Source organism: Heliconius melpomene, unplaced genomic scaffold (genome assembly GCF_056956725.1).
Source record: "Heliconius melpomene rosina isolate 202511_hmr_F unplaced genomic scaffold, ASM5695672v1 ptg000051l, whole genome shotgun sequence".
Taxonomy (NCBI): Eukaryota; Metazoa; Arthropoda; class Insecta; order Lepidoptera; family Nymphalidae; genus Heliconius; species Heliconius melpomene.
This window is the reverse complement of record NW_028181876.1, coordinates 134719-157003: the sequence shown is the minus strand read 5'-3', so window position 1 is coordinate 157003 and position 22285 is coordinate 134719. Positions and strand designations below refer to the sequence as shown.

Here is a 22285-nt window from a genome sequence, read left to right as displayed (position 1 = left end):
CCTAGTGTCCGGGGAACCGGCAAGCCAGGCACGCACTGAGGAGGTGCGGGTAGCCGCAATGGAGTTGTGGGAAACTCGGCTGGCAACACCAACTGCCGGCCTGAGGACGATCGAGGCTGTTCGTCCAGTGTTCCGCCAGTGGTTAGCGCGGCGTCACGGCGTCCTAACCTTCCGCATGACACAGGTGCTCACGGGGCATGGCTGCTTCGGGGGTTACTTGCGTCGGATCGCCGGGAGGGAGCCCGACGCTCGCTGCCACCGCTGCGACGACTGCCTCGATGAGACGGCCCAGCACACGTTGGAGGTGTGCTCAGCCTGGTCCTTTCAGACCTTTCCCTGCCGGCCGTGGTCAAGGCTATGGCCGGCAGCGAGACGTCGTGGGATGCGGTCTCATCCTTCTGCGAGGCAGTGGTGCTCGAGAAGGAGTCGGCGGAACGGGCGATCCATCGCCCGTTCCGATGGTGTTGTGTCGATGGTGTCAGAGAAGTCAAGGACACGGGCACAATACCTGAAGGACAGGCGGAATAGGCCTCGGAAGCCGATCGATCAGTCGGGGTCTTCTGGTGAAGGAGAGCCAGATAGACCGGCGACAAAAGTGGTTGCCTTGAGGAGACGGAAAGGTCTCGGTGAGGCAGAAAGGAAGGAGTTGCCGCTGAAGTCAGAACAGGAGGTGTCTGACAGCGCTGCGGCCGTACTGGCCAGGGCTAGCTCCAGGCTCTCGGACATGTCTCTACCATCCGAGAAAGAGCAGGACGAAGCCATACTTGCGTCTGACCTACAAAATCAGGTGGTGGACAGCTTAGCGGTGATAAGGAAGGTTGCCAGCAGATCGGGAAACCTTAAAGGAACTTTCACCAAGGCCTTTTGACGGATACCGGCCCGAGTGGGGACTCGAGCGGGTTATGTGGGACTCGTGGACCGGCTGAAGGCCAATCCCAATACCCACTAAAACCTCACGGTGCTCCTCCTCGACCGCCACTGGCCGCGAGACACGGGGACGTGAGTCTTCCGCGAAACGCGGCGGCGGGAGCCTGCAAGGCACGTCGCGGAGTCAAGGGTGTGTGGGCACCCTCGACGGCCTGCTCGGAGTAGCGCGCGGGAGCAACCTGTGCGCGCCTACTCGGGCCAGGTTGGTAGGCGGTCAGCTTCCCCAAGCTGACCGCCCTCTAGCACATTAGGGCGGAAGGCGGCGATCGTGTGCCGCCCTCCGGCGACCCGGTCTCTTACGGCGGATGGCGACTTCGGCAAAAGCCTCCCTTGCCCGTTCCGCCGACTCCTTCTCGAGCACCACTGCCTCGCAGAAGGATGAGACCGCATCCCACGACGTCTCGCTGCCGGCCATAGCCTTGACCACGGCTTGTCACGCCACTTACCGCCAGCACCTTCCCGCGCATTCCCGCGCGTTGGAAAAAATCGGTTTTCGCCACTTACCGCCGGCACCTTCCCGCGCATTCCCGCAGGGTGGAAAAAATCGGTTTTCGCCACTTACCGCCGGCACCTTACCGCGCATTCCCGCGGGTTGGAAAAAATCGGTTTTCGTCACTTACCGCCCGCACCTTCCCGCGCATTCCCGCGGGTTGGAAAAAATCGGTTTTCGCCACTTACCGCTGGCACCTTCCCGCGCATTCCCGCGGGTTGGAAAAAATCGGTTTTCGTCACTTACCGCCCGCACCTTCCCGCGCATTCCCGCGGGTTGGAAAAAATCGGTTTACGCCACTTACCGCCGGCACCTTGTGTTGCGTCTACTGGCGCTAGAATGCTAGGCGCTAGAATGCCTGGCGCCAACACTGCTGAGAAGGCGGATGCGCTAGCTGAGAAGTTGCGTGGGGTTCTCAGCCCCGAAGAGGTCCAGGTGTCGAGGCCAGTGAAATGTGCGGAATTGAGGGTGTTTGGCCTCGATGACTCCGTCACTGCTGAGGACGTGACGGCGGCAATAAGCCGAGTTTCCGGCTGTGCTGCGGGTAATATAAAAGTCGGAGAGATCCGACAGGACCGGGCCGGTCTAGGACCAGTATGGGTCCGATGTCCTGTCGGCGCAGCGCAGAAGATTAGCGGGGCGAGACTACTTGTTGGCTTCGTCTCTGCTGGAGTGAGGCTGTTGATGCCCCGTGCGCAACGTTGTTTCCGTTGCCACGAAGTGGGCCACATGGCTGCGAAGTTGAGTCAAGCGGTGCAGCAGCCGGCAGCGAGGCCTTTAGTGTGCTTCAAGTGTGGCAAACCGGGTCATATCGCCATCTGGTGTACGAGCGAAGGCGGCGGGCCAAGCGATGGCAGCAGGGACGGCGCAGCGCGTGATGAACGGTGAGTGGATGGAGCGGCGTGTGGACGTATGCAGTGTCCAATTTCCAAAGGGTAGGGTACAAGACAAAAGGTGAACTGTTTTGTTTTGTTTACGATTCTGGTGCTAAATTCTCGTTAATTGAAAGTTTTTCTGTTACATTTAGTGGTCGACGGTTTAGTAATGTTGTTACTATGACCGGTATTAGTCAAACACGAGTATACAGTACCGAACAAATTCTGTGTTTTGTAGTATTAACGATTGCCCTCTTAGGATATTATTGTCGCGAGATTTTAAATCAGGGTTGTACAGTAAACATAACTGACTGACATTTTGTTTGACGGGAATCTTTATGTAAATTCAGTGAATAACGATAGTGTGAGTGAGTTGACTTTGACTGATATCTCAGCTGATATTACTGGTAGTGACCGGTGGTAGTGACCGGGTTGGTTCGAATCGCACAGTACAGCGGCGTCCATATAGGATGTCGCCGGACGAACGTAGCGTTATACGCAACAGAGTAAAGGAAGGTTTACACGTGAATATCATTAGGTCGAGCTGTCCTCCTTTTGAAAGTCCGGCTTTATTAGTAAAGAAGTATGACGGTTCAGACCGTATCTGTATTGACTATAGTGAGCTTAACAATAATACCAACCCTGACAGTTATCCGCTTCCATTAATTACTGATCAAACTTCACGTTTTCAGGGTGCTAATTATTTTTTGAAACTCTATAGCGCAAGCGGTTTTCATTTGATCACAGTAAACGAAAATTCTGTAGACAGTACTGCTTTCATAACAGCTGAAGGGCAGTTTGAATTCTTGACTGTGCCTTTTGGTCTGAAGAATTCAATTTCGATTTTTCAGAAGACAATTGTGATCGTGTTGGGTGATTTGGTTCGTGATTGCGTGGTGGTGTATTTTGAGGACATTTTGACATTGACATTGTCTCAACCGATTTAGCGGTCCAGTATGGGAGGACTTAATGCAGTGTTGGAAGCTGTGACAAGGGCTGGTTTCTCTTTGAACCTAGTGAAGTGTTCCTTTTGAAGTGGAGGCTAGTCAGGTCTCTATCGCCTCCAGAGACTGTGATTAAGTAGTAGCAGTTCGTCGGATTAGCTTCCTATTTCCGTCAGTTTTGAATCTGTTGTTCGTCTCGAGGCTGAGGGGACTATTGAACAGCATTTTGACTTTTGCTGGTTTCCGGTCATGGTGTGCTGGAGGATTTGTGGATGTCTGCGTTACTTGTAGGGTCGCGAAATCTCACTCAGGAAGAGTTCAAACTGGCCTGCATCAAATCCCTAAGGTAATGATGCCGTGAAATACGGTTCGTGTAGACGTGGCGAATAGGCTCAGCGGTGAAACGATAAGGAGTACATTTTCATTCTGACAGACGCGTTCGGGAAGTGTGTTCTTTTGTTTCGTGCGGCAGGCATTGACTCTTGGAGTGTTCACGAGGTGACTTGTGGCTTTGTTTGGGGCTCCAACTCGCATCATAGCTGACCAGGGAAGATTGTTTTACTGGTGGTAGTTTTCACTAGTAGACTTAGGTTGGCATCTTACGGCGGCGGGCTTACCCAGTGCTAACAGGCAGGTAAAGCGCGTCAGAAGTGTGTTAAAGTCCATGTCGACAACGTTTGAGACTAGCGGTGGTAATAAGTTGTGGCAAGAATCTGTAGGAGGGTACAACTCGAGATAAATTGTACGATGAACCGGTAGATTTTAATTCATAAAATAACGATACCGTTATCATTGATGTGTATCGGTGGTGTGTATCATTGATGTGTCATTGATGTTGACAACTGACAACCTTAAATGAACCTTTAAATTTTGAATCGAATTTTTACACTTATTAACTTTACAATATTAACAATACGCCAACAGAAAACTTACTTACTTTCGTTTTTGTCATATCAAAACGGGACCTACCATATTCCGCACACTTCGTAATAATGTCTGATGCTACTTAACGAATTTCGTCAATGTCAACGACAGTCTATACCTCACTACTACACATAAATGATATAAATCAATGATACATACCAATGATACACATCAAAGATACACACCACAGATACACACCATTGACACACATTAACGACAAATCAATGACACACACCAATGATACACATCAATGACACATCAATGATACACACCACCGATACACATCAATGATAACGGTATCGTTATTTTATGAATTAAAATCTACCGGTTCATCGTACAATTTATCTCGAGTTGTACCCTCCTACAGATTCTTGCCACAACTTATTACCACCGCTAGTCTCAAACGTTGTCGACATGGACTTTAACACACTTCTGACGCGCTTTACCTGCCTGTTAGCACTGGGTAAGCCCGCCGCCGTAAGATGCCAACCTAAGTCTACTAGTGAAAACTACCACCAGTAAAACAATCTTCCCTGGTCAGCTATGATGCGAGTTGGAGCCCCAAACAAAGCCACAAGTCACCTCGTGAACACTCCAAGAGTCAATGCCTGCCGCACGAAACAAAAGAACACACTTCGCGAACGCGTCTGTCAGAATGAAAATGTACTCCTTATCGTTTCACCGCTGAGCCTATTCGCCACGTCTACACGAACCGTATTTCACGGCATCATTACCTTAGGGATTTGATGCAGGCCAGTTTGAACTGTTCCTGAGTGAGATTTCGCGACCCTACAAGTAACATGTTATCTCTCTGAGATATTATTTGAGAATCAATAATTAATCAACGAATAATCCTATTTTCATTAAATATACCATCCTCTATTGAATGATATCAAAATTTACCTCCTTCTGAACATTCTTATAATGAATAATAATCCTTTTTTAACCGACTTCTGTAAGAAAAGGAGGTTATCAATTCGACTGTATTTTTTTTTTTTTTTATGTTTGTTACCTCATAACTTTTAACTGGGTGGACCGATTTTAATATTTTTTATTTTTATTTAAAAGGTATAGCTTCCCGAATGGTTCCATTTTTTTTTTGTCCATGTCTGACAATGGTATCCATGAGAAAATCACATAAGTCTTAAATTTGCATTATGCATGTGCGCGACTAATAGCCGAATAACTCAATGTCGCGCCAACCGATTTTGATGATTCTTTTTTTATTTGAAAGGATACACTTCAAGGATAATTTGGTGAAAGTTTGGTTAGGTTTCGATTATGGAATCCGGAGAAAATTGAGAAAGTTTGTTTTTGTTGGTCAAAAATTAATTATACTGTAATAGTTACAAGCAAAAACTTTTTAAATTGATGTCAGAAGTGAGATTCCTGATCGTTGCATTTCTTTTCAACCAATCTCAAAAAAGAGGATGTTCTCATTTTCAACCAACTTCAAAAAAGGGAGATTCCGAATTCACCCGAATACTTTTTATGTTTGTTCTTGTCAATATACCAAAATGTAACTTTGCACAAAAATAATAGCTAATTAAATGAAGTTTTACATAGAACAATCATAACCACTCGTTGACAACCACTACCACCACCATCACCACTCACACCACATTCCTCAAATAATACCTATCAATTGAATAATTTCATTATTATTTTTTATTTCTATTTTTATTAGTTTAATAATTATAAATTATTTTATTTTAAATTATAAAAATAATTTTAATTTTAAAAAAAATAAGAAAAATAATTTCAAAAAATTTTTTTGAAAATGATAAATAATCTTTTTTCAATTTTTGATCCTTCAACAAATTTATTTAATTTCTCATTTAATTGAATTAGAACATTTATTGGATTATTATTTATTCCTTTATCTTTCTGATTTTTTCCTAATCGTCATTATTTATTATGAAATTTTATTTCTAATAAACTTCATAATGAATTTAAAACTTTATTAGGACCAAATAGAATTAATGGATCAACTTTTATTTTTATTTCATTATTCTTTTTTATTTTATTTAATATTTTTTTAGGTTTATTCCCATATATTTTTACTAGAACAAGTCATTTTAATATATCCCTTTCATTATCTTTAACATTATGATTAAGATTTATAATGATTAAATAATACACAACATATATTTATTCATATAATTCCTCAGGGAACACCAACTATTTTAATACCTTTTATAGTACTAATTGAAACTATTAGTAATATTATTCGACCTGGAACTTTAGCAGTTCGATTAACAGCTAATATAATTGCAGGTCATTTACTTTTAACTTTATTAAGTAATACAGGTTTAATACTTAATTATTTATTAATTATTTTAATTATTGTTCAAATTTTATTATTAATTCTTGAATCTGCCGTAGCAATTATTCAATCTTATGTAATTTCTATTTTAAGAACTCTTTATTCTAGAGAAGTAAATTAATGTCTAATCATAATCATCCCTATCACTTTTTTTTCTGAGGGTAGGTGCCAAAAAGTAAATACGTTTTTAAAGTTGCTCCCAAATAATTTTCTTTTAAAAATAGTTAAAACAAATTATAAGTGAAATGTGTTATGTATAAGTGATGTATTAACAGTCACCAACCTGCCAGCAGTTATTCGTGCAATAATTTCTACACCAAAACTTTTTATCCATAATCACTAGTCTTTTGAACTCAATTACATCAACATGGAAGCTATTAAGCAATCAATACAAGAACTGTCACTACACTTCAATTCGCAAATGGCTGACTTTCAGCAAAATTTGAGTTCTGCGCTTCCTGCGGCAAGCCCCACTTCCCACATTGCAGCTCAATTTAGTGCATTTCGATCTTTTGTATTGAGTGCACTGGAGGGGCTTCAGCTGCAGGTAAATATACTGTCAAAACAGTTAGACCTTCTTGACTTGCGGACCAGAAAGAAGATACTGTTGGTGCATGGTGTGCCCGAGGAGAGAAGTACAGCTGATTCTGCCATTGCGGTGAAGGTCCTGTCCCAACATCTGAAGTTGCCTGATCTGGAGCTGGGTGACATTAGCAGATGTCAACGCCTGGGTACTGTAACATCTGATAAACCAAGACCCATACTTGTAAAATTCCGAGAGTTATCTATGCGAAATCAAATATGGTATGCTAAAACCAATTTGAAAAATACAGGCATCACTTTATCGGAATTCCTCACTAAATCCAGGCACGAGACTTTCATGGCAGCCCGAAAACGTTTTGGCATAAATAAATGTTGGACGAAGGAGGGCTACATCATTGTCATTGGGCCAGATGGGAAGCGCCATACTATTTCCACATGCAGTGAGCTAGACAATATCCACGACACGGCTGGGGCTCAACCTCTTAAAGCACCTATGGCGAGCTCAAGTGCTGGTGATTCTAAGACAAAGCCAGTTCCTCAGGTTACACGAATGAAGAGGATCGTAAACTCGAAGAAGTAAACAACTTCCTTAATGCATTAGTTTGTTCAATTAATGTTGATAGAATACTTTTAACCTTATATCTAATAACTTATGAGCTAGTGTCCTATAAATCACTAATATATTCACTAAAATGTACAAATTACCCACAACTTAAATCGTTAATATACTTATCCATTAAAATATATAATTTACCCACAATTTTAAAACGTAATATTAAATGTTGTAATGTTCGGTCCGGTTCGGTTCTTTATTTATGGCGCTTCGAGCGTGCCAGTTGAGCACTATTCACTTCGCCAATGTCACGTTGTATGGAAAACACACAAAGGAGATTGTACGGTAAAAAAGAGATTATATTACACAATAGGAGAATGCATGTCAAAAAGAGTCCAGTTAAAGTGTTGCCTTCACCTATAAAATAAAAAATCATAAAATAAATATATACATGAACATGAGTTTGTAATGTTTACTTTTTGTTAGTTATTTTGACAGGCTTATTGACACTTAATCTGTCAATGGCCGGAACTGTCTTAAACGTTTCTTTTCACGATAACTCCTAGATTACGGACTTAGTTGTATTTATCGTGTTTTACCTCTTTTTTTTTTTTGTTATTGTAAGTGATTATTTGTTTATTTTATTTTTTTTATTTTTATTTTTCTAATTTTATCACTAATATTTATTTTGCTAATTTATTTATTTATTTGGACATACATATATTATATAGCTCTTATTATTATTATCATTAACATTCTGCATATACACACATTTTATTTTAATCTTATTTTTATTTATTATATATATTTATTATCTTATTAATTTTTACTTGATTATTATATTTTGGTACTGCACTATGTTCAACAACGCTAACTCAAACAGTGACACCTCCGATAATGATATATTTTGTCAGTCTACATCGTTATCATCAGATTCTAGTTTCCATAGCACTTCCGCGTCGCTAAGCACTGTTTTGGGCACGACTTTTGCGAACTCTGCCAAGCACTTCAACGTGGTGCATATCAATGCACAAAGTGTTCCCGCTCATTATCCTGATCTCCTAGCTTCCTTCGATGCCAAAAACGTTCACGCGATCCTAGTTTCCGAAACTTTCCTAAAACCTTCCTTACCATCCACATCCTATGCTTTACCCGGCTTCCATCTTATTCGTAATGACCGTACAGGGAAAGGCGGTGGTGGAGTTGCTATCTACTTACGCAGCCACATCCCTTTTTCTATTCTTGACAAATCTCCTACACTGTACTCAAATACTTCTGAGCATATTTTTATTGAAGTGTTATTTGGCACATTAAAACTATTACTTGGTGTACTTTACAGCCCTTCACTTCATATAAATTATTTTGACACCTTTGAAACTTTACTAGATAAGTATGTTCCAGGTGTTGATCACACCATCATAATGGGAGATTTTAATACTTGTCTAATTAAAAATGACTGGCGTGCTATTCGATTACAAAATATTATTAAAAGTGCTAATCTTAATCTTCTACCCACTAACGCTACCCACTTCTTTCCTAATACCGCTCCGTCACAATTAGACTTAATGATCGTTTCGTCGAATGAGCAAGTCGCTACTTATGGTCAGTTGTGTGCAGAAGCGTTCTCATATCACGATCTCATATATATGAGTTATAAAATTCGTACACCCAAAATTAAACCTACTATAATCATGCGTAGAAGCTTTAAAAATTTTAACAACGAAGCTTTCTTAGAAGATCTAGATAATATAGATTGGGAGAGTGTATTAAATGCTCCAACTGTTAATGAAAAAATTATTATATTTAACTCTCTTTTAACTGAGCTTTTTGACCTGCACGCTCCACTTCGACCAATAAAACTCAAGCACCTTCCTGCCCCCTGGTTAACGGAAGATATTAAAAAACTTATGGTAAAACGTAACTCGGCTAAATCGAAGTACAAGAGAAATCCTACTGAGGAAAACCTTAACAGGTTCAAAATACTACGGAACCGATGTAACAAAACTTGCAGGGATGCTCAACGCACTTTTATTTATAATTCTATCGAAAATTGCAATTCTGCTAGTATTTGGAAATTCCTTGACTCAATGGGTATTGGACGCTCACGAAAAACTACCGCGTTAGGCGATAGAACGGATATCAACGAAATGAATAAGCACTTCGCGAATGTCAACTTATTAAGTCAAAATGTTAAAATTAATACTATTAAGTCTATCCCTTCAATCTCTGGTCCTTCTCCCTTTCATTTCACTTCTATTTCTCCTGACGAAGTGAAGAAGCATGTTCTTGCCATTAAGTCCGATGCTATTGGCAGTGATCGAATCAGTCGGAAAATGATTCTTTTAACCATGAAGACTGTACTTCCTATCCTGTGCCATATTTTCAACTATTCCCTTTCCTCAAATACTTTCCCTGATATCTGGTGCCAGGCGATAGTTGTTCCTATACCTAAAGTGTCTAGCCCCACTTCCTTTACAGACTATCGCCCGATATCTATCCTCCCGTTCCTGTCCAAAATACTAGAACGTATAGTCCATAAACAACTCTCCTCCTTCCTTACCAGAAATCATATCCTATCTCCCTTCCAGTCTGGTTTCCGCCCTGGTCACAGCACTGTCACTGCGCTCAATAAGGTCAATGATGATATAAGATATGGAATCGATAACCAACAAGTCACTATTCTCGCTCTCCTAGACTTTTCTAACGCTTTTAATACAGTAGATTTCGAAATCCTTTTAGCTGTTCTAAAGTCTATTAATATTTCATCAGAGGCTACTGAATGGTTTTATTCCTATCTACATAATCGAGAGCAGTACATTCGTTTAAATGAAAAACTGTCAACTGTTTGCCGCCTTAATGCTGGTGTTCCCCAGGGTGGTGTACTTTCTCCTTTACTTTTCTCCATCTTCATAAATTCCGTCACCAAGCTTTTATCCTTGCCTTTTCACTTATACGCTGATGACTTACAGATTTATACAACCACGGACGTTCAAGACATTGCGAGGGCTATTAGTCTAATTAATTCCAACCTGCTAACAATTAGTACCTGGAGCAAGTCTTACGGTTTATCTATAAATCCTAAAAAGTCTCAAGTGTGTATTCTCGGCAATCCTAAACAACTATCCAAGATCTATTCTCCTTCCCTTCCTCCTACAGTCTTCGACACCTGTAACTTGAAATACTGTTGCACTGTCAAAACTCTAGGTATCATGGTGGACAGCAAACTCTCCTGGGCTCCTCAAGTTTCCGAGTTGAGCCGCAAGTTGTACTGCGCTATAGGTAGGTTAAAAAGATGGAAAAATATTCTGCCAATCAAAACCAAAATAACCCTAGCCCACTCACTTTTGCTACCTATCCTAGATTATGCAGACACCTGTTACCTGGATTTATCGCAGCAACTACTTAACAAGTTGGAACGTCTCCAAAACCTGGTTATTAGATTCATTTTCGGACTGAAAAAGTTCGATCATGTCAGTGAGTATCGTACTAGACTTGGCTGGCTTCCTATTAAAGACCGTCGAAATCTTCACACTCTTTCTCTTCTCTACTCTATCCTCTTCCACCCTGAAACTCCAACCTACCTTAAGCAGCGTTTTTCCTTTCTCGATTCCAACTCCCGTCTCACACTAAGTCTCCGCTCCCAAAAAGATAATAAGCTGGAGATACCTTTGTGCCGTACTCGTTGTTACAGTAAATCGTTCACGGTGCAAGCAGCGAAACTATGGAATGCCCTACCACGTACTATCAGGCAGTCTAAGTCTAAGAAAGCATTCAAATATAAAGTAAAAAACTATTATCTTCAATTGTAGTGTATATTTACTAATATTTATATATATTATTTATTATATTTGTGTATTATACTCTATTTATTTATTTATTTATTTATTTATTTTATATACTTATAGTATATATATTTATGTTATGTGTGTTGTATATATCGTTTTTAATTCTCGTGTATTGACATAATTATTTTTTCCCACGCACTATGCCCGCACCCCTGTCTATCTATTCCTACAATTCGGTTGCCTGGAAGAGATCACTTTTAGTGATAAGGCCGCCTTTTTCACATTTTATTATTTGTTGTTTTTTTTTTTTCTTAAGCATTGTAAATTTTAATTTTGCTATGTATTATGGTGTGAAATAAAGAGTTTATTATTATTATTATTATTAGTTGACTATAGACCTTGACCCTTAACAGGAGCTATTGGAGTAATAACCTTAGTAACTGGTTTAGTAAAAGTAAACAAGTTTAATAACTTCCCTAAAAATTTTAATGTTGTGCATATCAATGCACAGAGCGTGCCAGCGCATTATCCAGACTTGCTCGACTCATTTAATTTAAAAAACATTCACGCTATTCTAGTATCTGAGACATTTCTTAAGCCTGCTTTGCCATCTACTGCATTTTCTCTGCCAGGTTTTCACTTAATCCGCAATGATAGGACTGAGAAGGGTGGGGGGGGGAGTGGCTATTTACCTACGCAGTCATTTTCCTTTCTCGGTATTACACAAGTCACCCTCTGTCTTCTCAAACTCGTCGGAACATATCTTAATAGAAGTCCTTTTTGGCACTCTCAAAGTTTTACTTGGTGTCTTTTATAGTCCCAATCTACATATAAATTACTTTGATGCTTTTGAGGATCTATTAGAAAGGTATGCTCCGGGGGCTGATCACTCCATCATAATGGGTGATTTCAACACGTGCTTGATTAAGAACGACTTCCGTACAAATCGATTAAAAAATATTATCAACAGTGCCAACTTAAATATCCTTCCTACGACCGCTACCCACTTCTTTCCTGGTTGTGCGCCATCTTTGTTAGACCTTATGATCGTATCATCAACAGAACGTGTTGCAAGCTTTGGTCAGATGTCAGCTGAAGCATTTTCGTACCACGACCTCGTCTACCTGTCATATAAAATACGTCCACCAAAATTGAAGCCGACAGTTGTGATGCGAAGATGTTTTAGCGACATCGACAACGAAAAGTTCATGAACGATCTTGCTGGTATTGACTGGGACTGCATATTTAATGCCGGTAATATCAATGACAAATTGAATATTTTTAATTCTATTTTGACAGAGCTCTTCGATATTCACGCACCGCTCCGGCCTATTAAAATTAAACATCTCCCCGCTCCGTGGTTAACTTCAGATATCAAGGTGCTTATGTCCAAACGTAATACTGCAAAGTCTAAATACAAGAAAAATCCTACGGACGCCAATATGCAAAGGTACAAAACACTACGGAACCGATGTAACAAGACTTGCAGAGACGCACGTCGTAATTTTATTCTCTCGTCAATTAACAATAGCAATCCTGCAAAAACTTGGAAATTCCTGAACGCGATGGGAATAGGGAACCGGCGTTCCAGTGACTCGGCTACCTTAAACAACTGCACGGATTTAGACTCGCTGAATAAATTCTTTACAGCTGTCAATGTATTGGATAATAGCACTAAAGTAAAAACTCTATACTCCTTGTCACTACAATCTAATCCTGCAATCAAACCCTTCCTTTTCTCTCCTACTTCACAAGCAGAGGTTCGCAAGCATGTGTTGTCAATTAAATCTGACGCTACTGGCTCTGATGATATTAGTCGACGGATGATCCTCCTTACACTTAATTCAATTCTTCCTGTCCTGTGTCATATTTATAACTTTTCCCTTTCCTATAATGAATTCCCTGATGCCTGGCGTCATGCAATTGTGATCCCAATACCTAAAGTACCAAACCCAGCATCCTTCTCAAGCTATCGCCCTATTTCCTTACTACCTTTCCTATCTAAGGTTCTTGAACGCATTGTGCATGACCAAATCTATCTTTTCCTACACAACAATAACATACTGTCTCCTTTCCAATCTGGTTTCCGTCCTGGGCATAGCACAGTTACAGCTCTTAACAAAGTCTATTAGCAATTTTAAAATCTATTAACTTCTCCTTGAAAGCTACTGAATGGTTTTCCTCTTACCTTCACGGACGCAGACAAAGCATCAAGCTTGACGGAAAAGTTTCATCAACATGTAGTATTAACGCCGGCGTCCCACAAGGTAGTGTATTATCACCGTTACTCTTTTCCATTTTCATTAACACTCTCACTCAACACATATCGTCTTCGTACCACCTCTACGCCGATGACTTGCAAATTTACACAACTGCAGCTATAAGCGATATACCTAATGCAGTTAATAAAATAAATTCAGATTTACAAATTATTAGTGCCTGGAGTAAATCGTTTGGACTTGCTATCAATCCCAGCAAGTCTCGGGTGTGTATGTTTGGTAGCTCCAACCAACTGTCTAAATTACGTTCTCCCTTACCCTCAATTTTATATGATAATGTTTGCTTGGAGGTTAGTGAGAGTGTTAAGAATCTGGGAATCAGGATGGACGGTGCTTTTTGCTGGTCGCCTCACGTATCAGAGCTTAGTCGGAAGGTTTTTTGTTCCATAGGTAGATTGAGAGGGTGGAAGAACATTTTACCGATAAAGACTAAAATCTCTCTGGCCCACGCTCTCCTTCTACCTATCCTAGACTATGCAGATTCGTGCTACTTAAATCTGTCCCAGCAACTACTAAATAAACTAGAGCGTCTGCAAAATCTTATAATTCGATTTATTTTTGGGTTAAGGAAACATGACCATGTGTCTCAGTACCGAAGTCAACTTAAATGGTTGTCAATAGAATATAGGCGTAACTTGCATGCTCTCACTCTTCTTTATGGCATCCTTTTCAATCCTGTTACTCCATCATACCTCAAGGAGCGCTTTAAGTTTCTGGGGTCCGATATCCTGCATTCCCAAAACCTCCGTTCCCGCCATAACCATATCCTTGAAATTCCTTTATGCCGCACCAAATGCTATAGTGACTCTTTTACTGTTAAAACAGTAAAACTATGGAATGAGCTGCCACTGGAAGTAAGACGGTCCCAGTCGATTGGGCTATTTAAACGACGCCTTAAACAGTACTATCTTCAACTTAATCTTTAAAAGGACAATATTATAAGAGTATGTATATTTATCTTTAATTGTTTATTTATGTATTTATATATATATATATGTATGTATTTATTTATGTATGTATGTTATGTTTGTTTATATATATGTATATATAAAGCTATTTGGTATTCGCTATTTATGTATTGGTTTATATATATCGTAGTACTTTTTGCACCTTTCTGCTTTCTTTACTAGATTTAATCCTTTCGTTTTTCTTTTGGTTGCCTGTAAGAAATCGCTTTTAGTGATAAGGCCGCCATTGCACTGTTAATAATATTTATCATGTACTGTATTTTATTCCCTTCTTATTTGTGCAATAAAGTGTTATATTATTATTATTATTATTATTATTATTATGATTTCATAATTTTAATATAAACTTATTATTTATTGGATATATTATCGTATTATCCTATATCTTATAAAACAAAGTCGCTTTTCGTGTCTGTCTGTTGTTTCTAACTCTTCTTCTTCTAAACCACCCAACGGATTTTGATGCGGTCTTCACCATTAAGTCGAGTGTTTTTCGTAGAAGGTTTATATATAGTTTATTATTTGTACATTCTTATGTAAATTAACATAAATACGATAAATGTGTATAAAGTCCTACCCGTTGAGACACTTTCGCGCATGCGCTGCTCTAATGGTAAGTACTACATGAAAAAATGTACTGGAGCATTGTTCCTCTTAATAAGATCTACAAAAAAGTCCGCGACAGCATATTTTTATCTTTTAAGGATAACGTGTAGTGATCATATTTCTGTCTAAAAATAATAATTTCAATATATTTTTTATTGTGAGGGATATTTTTCCATAATGGTATTAATCCTTATCCTTTAAAATACTTTATTAATTTTCTACGTTAAACGAAGATAAAATTTGCTTTTACAATATTTCGAAATTGCGAATAGTTTTACAGAAAAACGCATTTAATTGTTGACACATCGCGCCGTTGACAATCATTTAACTATCTAAAAATAGTCATTTAAATATATTTTAATAAGTACTTGAAAAGATTTGTAGCGCAGATTTAAAATTATAGTACCTACTAAAAAATCCTTATTGAAACGACAAAAATGAGGGTTGCATTAGGGTTTTATTAATTTTCACATTATCTTAAGTGCTTTGCAAACATACATTACATGAATAATCCAGTAGTAAAAGCGGGCGAAGCCGCAAGAGGGTCGCTAGTTAACTATATTTCAATGATGACGAGATATTTGTCGAGAAAGAACATTCCAAGGAAAACATACTATTATAGTATCAAAAGGTTTACGGTGAGGAATAATTTTATTTATTATTTCTGAAATCTTTTTTTTCAAATAATTTGTTCTATTAATGGAGAAGCTCTATTTTGGTAATTTAAATTAGATCAGGTTGCCATTTCTAAAAAAAGGATATTCCTTTATAAATGGGGTTTAAATCCATTACATATAATCTGCCATATTAGAAATTTCTTAAAATAGGAAGTTCATTATAAGAATGTTCAGAAGGAGGTAAATTTTGATATCATTCAATAGAGGATGGTATATTTAATGAAAATAGGATTATTCGTTGATTAATTATTGATTCTCAAATAATAATAATAATTAAAATTATGGAAAATAATGAAATATATGAACCAAATGAAGAAATAATAGGCCTAGTGTCCGGGGAACCGGCAAGCCAGGCACGCACTGAGGAGGTGCGGGTAGCCGCAATGGAGTTGTGGGAAACTCGGCTGGCAACACAAACTGCCGGCCTGAGGACGATCGAGGCTGTTCGTCCAGTGTTCCGCCAGTGGTTAGCGCGGCGTCACGGCGTCCTAACCTTCCGCATGACACAGGTGCTCACGGGGCATGGCTGCTTCGGGGGTTACTTGTGTCGGATCGCCGGGAGGGAGCCCGACGCTCGCTGCCACCACTGCGACGACTGCCTCTATGAGACGGCCCAGCACACGTTGGAGGTGTGCTCAGCCTGGGCGTCTCAACGTCGCGCTTGGCGCGACGTCATAGGGGACGACCTTTCCCTGCCGGCCGTGGTCAAGGCTATGGCCGGCAGCGAGACGTCGTGGGATGCGGTCTCATCCTTCTGCGAGGCAGTGGTGCTCGAGAAGGAGTCGGCGGAACGGGCGAGGGAGGCTTTTGCCGAAGTCGCCATCCGCCGTAAGAGACCGGGTCGCCGGAGGGCGGCACACGATCGCTGCCTTCCGCCCTAATGTGCCAGAGGGCGGTCAGCTTGGGGAAGCTGGCCGCCTACCAACCTGGCCGAGTAGGCGCGCGCAGGTTGCTCCCGCGCGCTACTCCGAGCAGGCCGTCGAGGGTGCCCACACACCCTTGACTCCGCGACGTGCCTAGCAGGCTCCCGCCGCCGCGTTTCGTGGACGATTCTAGTCCCCGCGTCTCGCGGTCAGTGGCGGTCGAGGAGGAGCACCGTGAGGTTTTAGTGGGTATTGGGATAATACTATCTAATTAGCAGAAAATGTTAAATTCTGAGGCATGATTCTCGATAAAAGACTGAACGGAATTGCCCATGCTGAACATGTCAGTAAAAAATGTGAAAACGGCATCAACGCTTTAAGAGCTGTGTCTGGTGTGTGGTGGCGTGCACACCCTTATACTCTCAAACTACTGTACAATGCCATTATCCGTAGTCACATTGACTACGGATTATTTGTTTTAGACCCCTTTAACAAAGTTGCTACTGAAAAACTCAATAGGATCCAATACAAATGCCTACGAATTATTATAGGTGCAATGAAGTCTTCTCCCACCAACGCACTGCAGGTTGAGTGTGTTGATCCTCCTTATCCTATCCGTCGCCAATTCCTGTCTGATCGGTTTGTTGGTAAAATGTTACAGCTGTCATCCCACCCTCTATGGTCCAAGCTATCTGATTTAGCGGACCTCATTCCTCCGGGCAGGCCCCTACCCTACTTGCTCAATAGTTTCCTGAAATTTACCTCTCTTCCTCATCCCTTATCCTCTTCTCCGTCTAATCCTTAATTCAAAAATTAAAAAAATAAAATTTATATTATAAGATAATAAAATTATTGGTGAAATTTTTTGTCATGTTATTAAAATAAATCTATTAAATCATGATAATCCTTCTATAATATTAGGAAATCAAAAATGAAAAGGAACAGAACCTATTTTTATTAATATTGCAGAATTTATAATAATTGATAATAAATATAACGCGGGCAATGCGCCACAAACTGGGAAAAGTGTTATGGGAAATAGAAAAATTTAAAATATGGGTAATGACTGGAACTAAGACTTCCAAGGGCAAAATAATCATTTTGCGGTTGATGCCATCATAACCAGAAGCATCAGATTTGATGGCTAGGATACTGTTTCTTACCTGGGATGAGGTTATAGAAGCAAAGTTAAAAGGAACGATTGTGGGAGACGGCAAGGAGTTGATATAATTCAATGTATTTGCTTTAATTGTGTTGTCCATAGATGTTATCGAGGCAAAGTGTTTATTCAAGGCATCAACGTCTAGATTGCAATTCAAATCCTTACGTTGCCGGCCAATACCTAGCGATTCCAGAAATTTCCACAACTTACGTGGGCTTAAGTTTTTCATTCATTCATTTTATTTATTATTTCTGAAATCTTTTTCTTCATTTCTTTTTTCTGAGCATTTTTTCATAGTTTCATGATATAAAATTATCTGGGTAATCAGAATAACGACGGGGTATACCAGCTAATCCTAAAAAATGTTGAGGAAAAAATGTTAAATTAACACCAATAAATATGGAAATAAATTGAATTTTTAATAAATAAGGATTTAATAATAATCCAGTAAATAGAGAATATCAATGAACAAAACCCCCTAAAATAGCAAATACAGCTCCTATCACATCACTGCACCTGCGTGGCGGTAGGGTGAGTACACACCACGCCCTCCGGTTCCTCACACTGTGACCTCTGCATGACAGAGAACACACACGACAGTGAGACACACACGAGACAAAAATTATTGTGCATTTTACACTAAAATATATTTTTTTTATAATGAATTTAAATTCATCTTTAGAATATTTTATTCTTATTTTATTTTTTATTTTATTAATTAATAATTCCAATAAAATATTTTTCTTATTTGTTTTATTTTTCAGAACTATAATTTCTATTTCATCAAATTCATGATTAGGATGCTGAATTGGCTTAGAAATTAATTTACTTAGATTTATCCCCTTAATCTCTTCTCCCAATAATCTATTAAATTCAGAAGCTTCCTTAAAATATTTTTTAACTCAATCTATTGCATCAATTAATTTTTTTTTTTTATTTTCTATCCTATTGAATGTATTTCTTATAAAAATATTTATTAATGATTTATTATCAATTATTATAAATTCTGCAATATTAATAAAAATAGGTTCTGTTCCTTTTCAATTTTGATTTCATAATATTATAGAAGCAGTGGTCTATCCAGGTGGCGGTTGTTTCGGAGCCCTACAGCGTTCCCGACAGAGACAACTGGGTAGCCGACAACACCGGGGTGGTGACTATTATCACCCAGGTCGCCGCGGGCTCCCCGCCTTTCTCACGTGTAGAGAGAGGTGTGGGATGCGTCGCCGCACTTGTCGGCAACCTAGTTGTCGTAGGGGTCTACTTTTCCCCCAATCGAACTCTCGCGGAGTTTGAAGAGTTCCTTATACGATTGGGGGAAATGGTAGAGCGATTTCGTCCGGCGGAGATGTTGGTGGCCGGCGATCTCAACGCGAAGTCCAGTGTGTGGGGCTTCGCAACGACGGATGTGCGTGGTGTGACGCTGTCGGAGTGGGTTGTTGCCACCGGTTTGTCTGTGCTCAACCGAGCGACCAAGAACACGTGTGTGCGAAGGCTGGGCGGATCCGTCGTGGACGTTTCGGTCGCGAGCCCGGCCCTAGCATGTCGTGTTCGGGGCTGGCGAGTGCTGGATGATGTGGAGACTCTCTCGGATCACCTCTACATCTTGTACGAGATCTCCATACATCCTGCGGTGCCACCAGCCCCCAGTCCAAACTCGCGAGAGTACGGACCGCGGTGGCAACTGGGTCGTCTCGACAGGGAGTTGTTGGAGGAGGCCGCGATAGTGGAATCCTGGCTGCCCCAGAGCTTGGCGTCTGCAGAAGACGCCGCATCCTGGGCGTAGGGGGTGCTGACGCGTATCTGTGACGCGTCAATGCCCCGTTCCGGGCGCCGCCCTCAACGGCGGCAAGTGTACTGGTGGTCGTGCACCACCCAGTATGGCCCGCCCTGCAGCGCGTGAGGAGGAAGAGGAGGACGACGAGGACAGCGTCACACCACCGGTGGAGGAGGAGGAGCTCGAAGAAGCTGTACGCCGATCTCGGCTCAAGAGCACCGCCCCGGGCTTGGATGGCATTCCCGGCCGGGCGCTAACTCTGGCCCTCAACACCTTAGGGCCCAGAGTGCGAGGACTATTCACTGCCTGTCTGGCTCAAGCCATAATTCCACAGCGGTGGAAGACAGGCAGGTTAGTCCTCATCAAGAAGGAGGGTCGCCCGGCGGATTCAGCCTCCGCCTACAGGCCCATCGTGCTCTTGAGCGAGATCGCCAAGCTCCTTGAGCGTGTTGTAGCCAGGAGGCTACAACACCATTTGGAGGGGACAGGTCTGGACCTCTCGGACCACCAGTATGGCTTCCGTAGGGGGCGATCGACGGTGGATGCCATACTGGAGGTAAAGTCCTATGCGCAGGATGCGGTGGCCCGAGGCAATGGAGTCTTGGCGGTGTCTTTAGACATCGCCAACGCCTTCAACTCCCTGCCATGGCCCTGCATAAAGGAGGCACTGTTATACTATCGTGTGCCTCCATACCTGCGCCGCGTCATCGGAGCTTACCTGTCCGGTAGGTCTGTGACCTTTCCAGCTCCTGGAGGAGGTTGGAAGGAGTTCGTTGTGTCGGCCGGTGCTCCACAAGGATCGGTGCTGGGTCCGATCCTCTGGAACATCGGATACGACTGGGTGCTGCGGGGCGGCACCCTGAGGGGGATAAAGGTCCTCTGTTACGCCGATGACACGCTGGTCTTGGCGCAGCAGTGGACCTATCGAGAGGCGGCAGTCCTCGCGACTGCTGGAGTTGCGGAGGTAGTCGGCCGCATAAAGCGGCTGGGCTTGGAAGTCTCCCTCAACAAGTCCGAGGCAATCTACTTCCATGCTCCTCGAAAGGGCCCACCGGCAGATGCCCACATCGTCGTCGGTGGCGTCAAAATTGACGTTGCCCGGAGCATGAAGTACCTCGGACTTGTTCTGGATGGTCGGTGGAGTTTTCGGGGCCGCTTTACATCTTTGGCCCCGAAACTGTTGAAGACAGCGGCTGCACTGGCGCGCCTTTTGCCCAATGTGGATGGGCCGAGCGCCTCTAGCCGTCGGCTGTACACCGGAGTGGTCCGATCCGACCGGCACAACATCACTCTGCTGCGACGTGCGCAGAGGGCGATGGCCATCCGGGCGATACGGGGGTACCGGACCATCTCCGGTGAAGTGGCGTGCGTGCTGGCTGGAGTCATGCCGTGGGACCTGGATGCTCTTTCTCTGGCGTCGGTCTATTGCCGGCGTCGAGGCCTAGCGTCCGGGGAACCGGCAAGCCAAGCACGCACTGAGGAGGCGCGGGTAGCCGCGGTTGAAATGTGGGAAACTCGGCTGGCAAATTCATCTGCCGGCCTGAGGAAGATCGAGGCTGTTCGTCCAGTGTTCCGCCAGTGGTTAGCGCGGCGTCACGGCGTCCTAACCTACCGCACGACACAGGTGCTCACGGGGCATGGCTGCTTCGGGGGTTACCTGTGTCGGATCGCCGGGAGGGAGCCCGACGCTCGCTGCCACCACTGCGACGACTGCCTCGACGAGACGGCCCAGCACACGTTGGAGGTGTGCTCAGCCTGGGCGTCTCAACGTCGCGCTTTGCGCGACGTCATAGGGGACGACCTTTCCCTGCCGGCCGTGGTCAAGGCTATGGCCGGCAGCGAGACGTCGTGGGATGCGGTCTCATCCTTCTGCGAGGCAGTGGTGCTCGAGAAGGAGTCGGCGGAACGGACGAGGGAGGCTTTTGCCGAAGTCGCCATCCGCCGTAAGAGACCGGGTCGCCGGAGGGCGGCACACGATCGCCGCCTTCCGCCCTAATGTGCCAGAGGGCGGTCAGCTTGGGGAAGCTGGCCGCCTACCAACCTGGCCCGAGTAGGCGCGCGCAGGTTGCTCCCGCGCGCTACTCCGAGCAGGCCGTCGAGGGTGCCCACACACCCTTGACTCCGCGACGTGCCTAGCAGGCTCCCGCCGCCGCGTTTCGTGGACGATTATAGTCCCCGCGTCTCGCGGCCAGTGGTGGTCGAGGAGGAGCATCGTGAGGTTTTAGTGGGTATTGGGATTGGCCTTCAGCCGGTCCACGAGTCCCACATAACCCGCTCGAGTCCCCACTCGGGCCGGTATCCGTCAAAAGGCCTTGGTGAAAGTTCCTTTAAGGTTGCCCGATCTGCTGGCACCCTTCCTTATCACCGCTAGGCTGTCCACCACCTGATTTTGTAGGTCAGACGCAAGTATGGCTTCGTCCTGCTCTTTCTCGGATGGTAGAGACATGTCCGAGAGCCTGGAGCTAGCCCTGGCCAGTACGGCCGCAGCGCTGTCAGACACCTCCTGTTCTGACCTCAGCGGCAACTCCTTCCTTTCTGCCTCACCGAGACCTTTCCGTCTCCTCATGGCAACCACTTTTGGCGCCG

The 22285-nt window shown here is 42.9% G+C and overlaps 2 protein-coding genes across 2 annotated transcripts; both read left to right on the top strand.

Moving 5' to 3' along the window:
• Positions 1 to 6609: 6609 nt before the first annotated feature.
• LOC146526416 (uncharacterized) lies at positions 6610 to 7729 on the top strand. The gene has a single exon (XM_085207162.1). The coding sequence runs from the start codon at positions 6854 to 6856 to the stop codon at positions 7607 to 7609; it is 756 nt and encodes a 251-aa protein (XP_085063288.1). The 5' UTR covers positions 6610 to 6853; the 3' UTR covers positions 7610 to 7729.
• A 4537-nt stretch (positions 7730 to 12266) lies between these two features.
• Positions 12267 to 13499, top strand: LOC146526415 (uncharacterized). The gene has a single exon (XM_085207157.1). It carries the CDS (start codon positions 12267 to 12269, stop codon positions 13497 to 13499), a length of 1233 nt encoding a protein of 410 aa, XP_085063283.1.
• The last annotated feature ends 8786 nt before the right edge of the window (positions 13500 to 22285 follow it).

Bases quoted from the DNA above. Each gene is read 5' to 3' on its own strand.
- LOC146526415 (XM_085207157.1), top strand. From the start codon at position 12,267: ATGGGTGATTTCAACACGTGCTTGATTAAGAACGACTTCCGTACAAAT.
- LOC146526416 (XM_085207162.1), top strand. From the start codon at position 6,854: ATGGAAGCTATTAAGCAATCAATACAAGAACTGTCACTACACTTCAAT.